This window comes from Hypanus sabinus, unplaced genomic scaffold (genome assembly GCF_030144855.1).
Source record: "Hypanus sabinus isolate sHypSab1 unplaced genomic scaffold, sHypSab1.hap1 scaffold_1161, whole genome shotgun sequence".
NCBI lineage: Eukaryota > Metazoa > Chordata > Chondrichthyes > Myliobatiformes > Dasyatidae > Hypanus > Hypanus sabinus.
In genome coordinates, this window is record NW_026779220.1 from 28350 (window position 1) to 37988 (window position 9639).

Below are 9639 nucleotides of genomic sequence, written 5' to 3' on the forward strand. Positions count from 1 at the left end.
AGTAACAACAACAAAACCTTTTGCGGGACATGGATATACCCCTCAGCGTGACAGACACGCCCCTCAAGGTGGCGCCAATGCCTCTCACTGTGTAACCAGCACCTCCTTCACTTTGACACCTTTCACCGTGACACTGACACAACACTGTCTGTGACCCGTTCGGTAGCGTGACGCTGAATCATGTATCACTGTAAACGCTAAACGTCCTTCGCCATCTCTCTCAGTGTCACAGATTCGTCAGTCTGTCACTTCCGACCGAAACTACCATAAGTTAAACTCAACCCTTCAATCCAAACTCTCTGCGCTCAACTCCAGTCTGTCCTTGCTCCGTAACCAGTTCACTGAGATGGAAACGAAGTACAGATCTGTCAACGAAACCAAGGCTCAAATCTGTGAATTGTTGACCAGCAGAAGAGGTGAGGCATCATCCCCCTCTTTCACCCGCTCCTCATCACAGGGCAGGCACGGAGAGAGGAAGCGTGACTCTGTGCTTGACATCGGGAGTGTGTGAAAGATGGTATGGAGGGTGATTTACTCTGTGTTTGACTCGGTGAATATGTGATGGGGCTGGGTGGAGGAAGTTTCACTGTCACTGAGTCAAGCAGAATGTGACGGGACGTTGTGGAGGTGGATTTACTCTGTGTCTGAACACGAGATTGTGAGACGTAACATTACAGCTTCACTCTTTGTCTCACTCCGGGAATGTCGGAATGAGACAGTATGGATCCAGCTTCACTGTGTCTGACCCCGGGAGTGTATGATTGGACGGTGTGGGGGGTGCCTTTGCTCGCTTTCCGACTCCTGTGCTATTTGATGCCACCGTGCAGAAGGAGCAGCTGTGTCACTGTGTCTGAAAAAGGGAGTATGCGGCGGGATGGTGCAGAGAGTGTTTCATTTAGTATTTGATCACGAGAGGTGTGTTGGGGAAGTGTGGATGGAGGCTAACTCTGTGTTTATCCGCACGATGATGTGATGGGAGAGTGTGCAGGGAGTTTCACTCCATGTTTGACCAAAGGAGTGTGTGATAGCGTGGCGGAGAGAAAGCTTGAATCTGTGTCTGACCCTGGTCGTGTGTGATGGGACAGTGGGAAAGAAGCATCGCTCTGTGTCTGACACCGGGAGAGTATGATGAGACCGTGAGACAAGAGCTTCATTCTTCGTCTGCCCCCGAATGTGTGTGACGGGACATTGTGTGCAGAACCCAAATTTGTGTAGTTTCATTGCGAGTCTTATCTCGGAAGTGTTGGATGAGACAGTGTGAAGGGAGATTGTCTCTGTCTGATCCCGGGGGTTTGTGATTGGATGATGTGGAGGGAGCTTCACTCTGTGTCTGACCCCGGAAGTGTATGATTGGATGGTTTGGAGGGAGCGTCACTCTGTTTCTGACAAATGGATAATGTGATGAGAAAGTCTGGAGGGAGCATCACCAGCCCAGGATTGTGTGATGGGAAGATGTGGAGGGAATTTCGCTCGGTGTCTGACCACGATTGTGTGAAGTGATGGTGTGTAGAGATCCCTATTCTATGTCTGTCTTCCGCTGTATGTAGGCGATTGACTTTTACCTGTTCGGAATTTTCAAGGGACTGGTAAGGAGGGTGATTCATTCTGTATTTGACCAGTTGTGTGTGATGGGTCGGTGAGGAGGGATCCTCTTTCTGTGTTTGACACACAGCGGATGTAATGGACAGTATGCAGGGAGATTCAATGTTCCTTGTTCCTAATTTTCAGAGCAAACGTTTTCCCAGGAATGGATCAGAAATGAAGAAGGGTGTTATTTTATATCCACGTTTAAATATTACTACAAAGAGGCGAAAGAGTATTGTTTGAACACCGATTCTAAACTTCTTGAAATAAATTCAGCAGAAGAAGAGGTACGTGTCAGATCGAAGGAAGATATATCCACACCAGAGTGAAGCTCCCTCCACACCGCTTGATCTCACACTTCCGGGTTCAGACACAGAGTGAATCTCCCCGCTTCTAGTCACAGCACACACTCCCGGTGTCAGAACTGAAATGAATCTCCTTAACACCATCCCATCACACATTTCCGGGATCAGACACAGAGCGAAGCTCCCTCCACACCGTCACATTACACACTCCCGTGGTCGGACACATAGCGCTCCCTCCATACCGTCTCATCACACACTCCCGGGGTCAGACACAGAGTAAAGCGCACTACACACCGTGCCATGACATTCTCCTGTTGTGAGACACAGAATTAAGCTCCTTCAACACCATCTCTTCACACTCTTCTGGAGTCAGACATAAAGGGACTCTCCTTAAATTTTGCTCAAATTCAATCATTAATGATAGCAAATTAATTTCACAGATTTATTTTAGCAAAACTTTCCACGACCAAGGCATTTCATACTGGATTGGAAAATGCAAAGACGGGTGAGATTTGGGATCTTGTAAGCTTTTGGGAGAAAGTGGGTCGTCGGATTGATACAGGCTGCGAGAGGCGAGTGGGCAGTGGATTCATTTTGGTGACTGGCAAAGGCTTCGGGAAGTTTGTGTGCAGTGGGAATAGTTTGTGGTCAGACATGGGTTGCTAACGGGAGTCGGCATTGTAATGACTTTGGAGACAAACAAGGGCTGTGGGGAGAAAATGGGGAATCGGGGTATTTTAAAGACAGAAATTTCTCCGATGAGAGAATGAGCAATTTGATTTGTTTGGGGTTTGACACGGGCTGTTGGTAGAGAGCGTGTAGTAAATTTATTTTCACCATATAACAAGAAAAGCATTACAGCACGGAAACAGGGATCCCGGCCCTTCTAGTCCGTGCCGAAAGCTTTCTCTCACCTTGTCACCCCTAACTGCACTCAGCCCATAACCATCCATTCCATTCCTGTCCAAATACCTATCTTTTTTTAAGACAAAATCAATCCTGCCTGTGCTGCTTCTACTGGAAACTTGTTCCACACAGCTACCACTCTCTGAGTATAGAAGTTCCCCTTTGTGTTGCCCCTAAACTTTTGCCTATTAACTCTCAACTCATGTCGTCTTGTTTGAATCTCCCCTACTCTCAGTAGTAAAAGCCTATCTACGTTAAATCTAGCTATTCCCCTTGTAATCGTAAATCCCTCTGTCAATTCCCCCCTCAACCTTCTACGCTCCAAAGAATAAAGAAATAACTTGTTCAACCTTTCCCGGTAAAATTCGTGCTGAAACATAGGTTACCTTCCGGAAATTTCGTCGGTACTCTATTTATTTTGTTGACACCTTGCCGATAATTCTGTGACAGAATAGTACTCAAAACTCCAAATTTGCCCTCAGCAATGTCTTGTACAATTTTAACATTACATCCCAACTCTGACACTTATAAAGGCCAACATACCAAAAGTTTTCTTCACCACGCTATCCACATGAGATTCCACCTTCAGGGAATTATGCACCAGTGTTCCTAGATCATTCTGTTCTACAGCATTCCTTATTGCCTTACGATTTACTATGTATGTCCTATTTTGATGAGTCCTAACAAAATGTAGCACCTCACGCTTATCAGCATAAAACTCCATCTGCCATCTTCCAGCACACACTTCCAGCTGGCCTAAATCTCTCTGCAAGCTTTGAAAACATGCTTCGTTATCCACAACTGCACCTGTCTTAGCATCATCTGCATATTTACTGATCCAATTTACTACCCCACCATCCAGATTGTTAATGGATATGAAAAACATCACTAGACCAATTACATATCCCTGTGGGACACCACTAATCACCGGCCTCCCACCTGTCATACAGTTATCTACCACTGATTTCTGGCATCTCCCATCCAGCCACTGCTGAATCCATTTTACTACTTCAATATTAATACCTAACGATTGAACCTTCCTATATAACCTTCCGTGCGGAACCTTGTCAAAGGCCTTACTGAAGTCCATATAGTCAATATCCACTACATTACACTCGTCAGGCTTCCTAGTAACCTCTTCAGAAAACTCAATAAAAATTGTGAAACATGACCTTCCACGCACAAATGCATGTTGACCGCTCCTAATCAGACCCTGTCTATCCAGATAATACATGCCATATAGAAGAATACTTTCCATTAATTTATGCAGGACTGACGTCAGATTTGCAGGCCGATAATTGTTAGGTTTACCCGTAGATTATTTTTGAAACAATGGAACCAGATATGTATACGCCAATCCCCCGCACCATCCCCGTTTCTAATGGCATTTGAAATATATCTGTCAGAGCCCCTGCTATTTCTACACCGTTCCCTCAAGGGCCTAGGAAATACCTTTTCAGGACTCGGAAACTTATCCAATTTTTATTCTTTAAAAGCTCCAGTACTTCCTCTTCTTTAATCATCATAGTTTCCCTAACTACCCTACTTGTTAGTCTTAACTCATGCAATTTAATATCCTTCTCTTTAGTGTATACCGATGAAAATAAATTGTTCAAAATCTCCCCCATCTCTTTTGGCTCCACACCTTGCTGTCCACTCTGATTCTCGAAGGGACCAATTTTATCCCTCACTATCCTTTTGCTATTACTATAACTGTAGGAACCCTTCGGATTTACTTTCACCTTACTTGCCAAAGCAATCTCATATCTTCCTTTTTCTTCCTTAAGATACTTTTTACATTGTCTATATTCCTCGAGAACCTCATTTATTCCATGCTGCCTATATTTATTGTAGATCTCTCTCTTTTTCCGAACCAAGTTTCCAAAATCCTTTGAAAACCATTGCTTTCTCAAACGTTTAACCTTTTCTTTCAACCTAACAGGAACATAAATAATCTGTACCCTCAAATTTTCAACTTTGAATGACCTCCATTACTCAATAACATCCTTCCAATAAAATAACTTGTCCCAATTCACTCCTAAATCCTTTCGCATCTCCTCAAAGTTAGACTTTCTCCAATCAAAAATCTCAACACTGGGTCCTGTCCCATACTTCTCCCTAATTTAATTTAAACTAATGGTATCGTGATTTTTGAACCCGCAGTGATCACCAAATCATACCTCCATCAACTGACCTATCTCATTCCCTAACAGCAGATCCGACACTGCCCCTTCTCGTGTTGGTACCTATATGTATTGCTGCAAAAAGTACTATACTGCATACATTCTACAACTGCAAACCACCCAGCCCTTTTTCAGAATGGGCTTCCCTGTCTATGTGTGGAAAATTAAAATCTCCTATAATTACGTCCCTATACTTACTACAAGTATCTGCTATATCCTAAGCAATTTGATCCTCCAATTCTCACTCCCCGTAGGTGGTATTTAATTGCTACTACATCTTTCCCATTCCTCAAATCCACCCAGGTAGCCTCCCTAGACGAGCCCTCTAATCTATCCTGATTAACCACTGCTGTAATATTTTCTCTGACAAGCAATGCAACTCCTCCGATTCAATCACACCTGAATCAGCGAAATCCCCGAATATTTAGTTGCCAATCACACCCCTCCTGCAACAGTTTCACTAATTACTACAACGTCATATTTCCAGGTATCAATCCACGCTCTCTCATCCACTTTTCTTACAATGCGCCTAGCATTGAAATAGATGCATTAAAAAAAAAACAACTCTCCCCCTCTTCCTCTCTGTTTATCCCTAACGGTGCAAACAACTTTGTTATAATTTTCTGCCTTCTCCCCTACATTTTCGGTCTGAGCGCACCCCTTTTCTGTCACTTGTCTATGCTCCCTCACTCACTGTCTACGAGCTTTCTGTATTTGGCAACGAACCTCCTCTCCCCTAGTCTTTTCAAATTGGTTCCCACCCCCCAAACAGTCTAGTTTAAAATCTCCCCAGTAGCCTTAGCAAATCTCCCGGCCAGGATATTTGTCCCCCTGGATTCAAGTGTAATCCCTCGTTTTTGTACAGGTCACACCTGCCCCAAAAGAGGTCCCAGTGATGCAGAAACTTGACCCCCTGAACACTGCACCAATCCTTGATCCACGAATTTATTCTCCACCTCATTGCATTCCTACTCTCTCTGTCGTGTGGCACAAGCAGTAATCCTGAGATTACTACCTTTGCGGCCCTTCGTCTCCACTCCCTTCCTAGTTCTCTATAATCTCCGTGCAGGAACTCTTCCCTTTTCCAACCTATATCATTGTTACCTATATGTACCACGACCCCTGGCTCCTCACACTCCCAACTCTGGATATCATGGACGCAAACGGAAACAACCCCGACCCTGGCATCAGGGAAGCAAACTACCATCGGGGTCTACAGACTACGTTCACAGAAACGCCTATCTGATCAGTTAACTATCGAGTCCCCTATTACTACTGCCTTCCTCTTCCTTTCCCTACCCTTCAAATCTACAGAGCCGGACTCTTTGTGCCGTTGGCTCGGCCACTAACGTTGCCCCCAGGTAGTTTGCCCCCCCCCCAACAGTACTCAATCAGGAGTACTTATTGTCAAGGGGTACAGCCACTGGGGAACTCTCTACAGCCTGAATCCTCTCCTTCTCTTTCCTAACTGTGACCCACCCGCCTGCCTTCCGTGACTCTAGTGTGACCACCTATCTGTAACTCTTTTCTATCATTTCCTCCCTCTCCCTGACCAGACGAAGGTCATCAATCAGCGGTTCCATTTCCCTAACACGGTCCCTTAGGAGCTCCAGCTCTGCGCACCTGACGCAGATGTACACGTACGGGAGGCTAGGAGACTCCAGGGCCTCCCACGTCCGACACGGAGAACAATGTGCTGCCCTCACACTTATAATTCCGTCTTTCCTCAAATTAAAAAAAAATGAAAATATAACCCGCTGCCCGCAAGACCACGCTGCCTGCCGGATAAGGCTGTGTTCCTTTTAAATCTTCCCCGCTTCACTGCCCAACGTCACACGCCTGCGCAGTCCCGCCTCTCTTAAGTCCGATGAGAGGAAGAAAAAATCAAAATGGCTCCCGCCTCACTCCCGTTCTGATCTTCAGACTTCCTTCTCCAAATGTGGGAAGTGACATGGGCTCTGGGAAGAGAGTGCGAAGCGGGAGTCTTTTGGTGGTTGGCACAGATCTTTAGGGAGAAGGCTAGGTATTAGGATTATTTTGGGAAGTCGCACGGGAACTTGAGGTGAGAATGTGAAGTGCAAGTATTTGGGGAACTAGCAAGGGGCCGGGGTAGAGGGTGGAGCTATGGAGCTCTTCTGGGAACTGACCCAGTTTGTTGGAGAGAGTGAGGCAGTGGGAGCACTTTGTGGCTTGGATCACGTCTGTCGGGAGAGAATGATGGGACTTTGGGGACAGACACAGATCTGTGGGGGAGAGAATGGTTCAGTGGGAGTACTCTGGGGCCAAAGACACGTCCGTGGGGAGAGCATGGGAAGCGGGAGATGTTTCGGTGATTGACACAGGTTTCTAAGAAGAGGGTTGAGCAGTGGGATTATTTCGGGGACCGGCACGGGATTGTAGGGAGAGAGTCAGGCAGTGGGTGTAGTTTAGACTAACACTGATCCGTGGGGTGGGAGTGCTGAGTGTGAGTACTAAGGCAGAAAACACAAGCCTGTTGTGAGACTGTAAAGAGGTGGGTGCATTTTGAGGACTGACATGGGGCCTTGGGAGACACTGGCGCTGTGGGAATGTTTTGGGGACAGACACGGGCCTGTGAGGAGATGGTTGGGTGCTGTAACTATTTTGGTCTCTGGCACCGATCTGTGGGTAGAGAGTGAGGCAAGGGATTACTTTGATTATTGACACAGGGCTGCAGGGAGAAAGTGGGTCAGTGGGTGTATTATGGAGACTGGCACAGGGCTGTGCTGGGAAAGTGGGATTGTGGGAGATGTTGGGGTGCCAAAGGTCAATGGCAAGGGAGGTCTTCAGTTGTTTTCGGGACTCACTGCTGGAGGTGCGTTAAAAATGTTTACCCTTCTTTGACAGGAAAGTGGCTTCGAAAGTCGTGTACAGGATGTACGATGAAGACCCCGAATGCGATGTATGTACATATGACAGTGAGAATGAACCTTGCAATAAGGTTCGTTATCGCTTCATCTGCGAGAAGTCTGCACCTTTGTGCCCGGATATTTCTGAAAAGATCCAGGGTCTCTGTCAGCAACCAGTGGGACCGACTTGAATGTAATGATAAATCCCTCTTTCTCCTCCATTTCACTTAACCACTCGCACTACCCCTTCCGCACTGCTGCCCCTCACCCTTACCCTGTTCTCCTCTTTCCTTCTATCGCAATCTTAATCATCATCTTGCCCTCTCTTTACACTCGTCAGTACAAAGTCTCACTCTCATCCCTCTCCATTCTCGCCTCCACTGTTTCATCCCCTTTTTCCCTCACACCGCTTTCTTGCCTTCCTCTCCCCCAATTCCCCCTTCTGTTCCCGGTCTCTCCCTCGATTCTCTATTCCATCTCTACCCACACTCCCCATCCCACTGTATCTCTTTAATCTACAACAACTTGCTCCCCGCTTCTATCTTTAGCTGCTCCCAGCTCAACCATGTGCGTTTATGTTCTCGATACCCCAGTCCTGGGGAAATAGAGTGCACGCATTCGCCTGATCTGTGTCCCTCGTGGTTTTGTACACCTCTGTAAGGACACCGAAAAAGTCTCAGAATTCCCAACCTCGCTCCATAACTCATTCCCTCCGGCCCGGCAGCATCCACGGAAATCTCCCTCTGCAATCTTTCCAGTTCGTTGAGATTTCTCTCAGAGCAAGGCAAACAGAACTGAACTCCATACTCCATGTGCGGCCTGACCGACGACATCTGCAACTGCGACGTGACCTCCGACTCCCGGACTCAGTGTCCTGACTGATGAAGGCCAGCGTGTCAAATGTCCTGTCCACCTGTATCGCATCTTTTCTACCGGGTTCACGGTCCGGGTTATTCACTGTAACTTAGACCACCTGGGATTTGTTCTTTTGAAGAATCAGTAGGGCGCAAATATATAAGATTAATGTCAAATGCAAAAAGCTAATAAATGCCGCAAACATGTTGATGTGGTGTTGATGCGTCCAAGAATATGCTGGCGGAGGGGAAGAAGGTGTTCGTGGTTCATTGAGTTTTCAGTCTCCTGTTCGTCGTCAACCCTCCTTCCTAGACAACCATGCTCGTCACCGTCATCCACGACTTTCCCTACAGTCCTTCCCGTTTCCAACACCGTCATCTTCTTCTACTCACCCTGTCACCATCAACCCTTCATCCACTACACTCGTGCCATCTCCGTTATATCCTCCTCTCGCTGTCTCCCTGACCCGCTCCATCCCCTGCTGGTCCTCCACGGTTCCATTAATCCCCTCATCCTCTACACGTCTCCCTCCCTCTCGGTTCTGAGCCTCTGCACTGTTCTGTGTGAACAGGCCGATCGTTTATTTCGACACCACTTCATCCCAATGACTGATCTCTCACCACCACGTCCGTTCTCCCACCAAAACCATCCCCTCTTCCAATTATCTCCTGTTCCCTGCACTTCCCCTGAAGAGAAACTCACGCACATTCTCCGAGCCGGCACACAATTCAAGTCATCAGGAAGGGCGGAGTTTTGGGGATTGGTGATAGGGAAGGAGCTTCGGAATATCGGAGATACTGAAGGGACCAGGGGGAGTGAGTTTCAGTTTGTGTGTGCGATAGGACAGTCCGGAGAAAGCGTCACCCACAGTCTGACTTCAGGAGAGTGTGATGGGACTGTGTAGAAGGAGCTTCAGTCTGAGTCTGAACATAGGTGTGT

The 9639-nt window shown here is 46.9% G+C and overlaps 1 protein-coding gene across 1 annotated transcript; it reads left to right on the forward strand.

The window, feature by feature from the left end:
* The first annotated feature begins 346 nt into the window (after window positions 1-346).
* Window positions 347-7897, forward strand: LOC132386442 (oxidized low-density lipoprotein receptor 1-like). The gene is made up of 3 exons (XM_059958717.1): window positions 347-416; window positions 1729-1871; window positions 7844-7897. Exons 1-3 carry the CDS (start codon window positions 347-349, stop codon window positions 7880-7882), a joined length of 252 nt encoding a protein of 83 aa, XP_059814700.1. The 3' UTR covers window positions 7883-7897.
* The last annotated feature ends 1742 nt before the right edge of the window (window positions 7898-9639 follow it).

Bases quoted from the DNA above. Each gene is read 5' to 3' on its own strand.
- LOC132386442 (XM_059958717.1), top strand. From the start codon at position 347: ATGGAAACGAAGTACAGATCTGTCAACGAAACCAAGGCTCAAATCTGT. The intron at 417-1,728 runs GTGAGGCATCAT...CCTAATTTTCAG, and splicing joins ATTGTTGACCAGCAGAAGAG to AGCAAACGTTTTCCCAGGAA. The intron at 1,872-7,843 runs GTACGTGTCAGA...CTTCTTTGACAG, and splicing joins TAAATTCAGCAGAAGAAGAG to GAAAGTGGCTTCGAAAGTCG.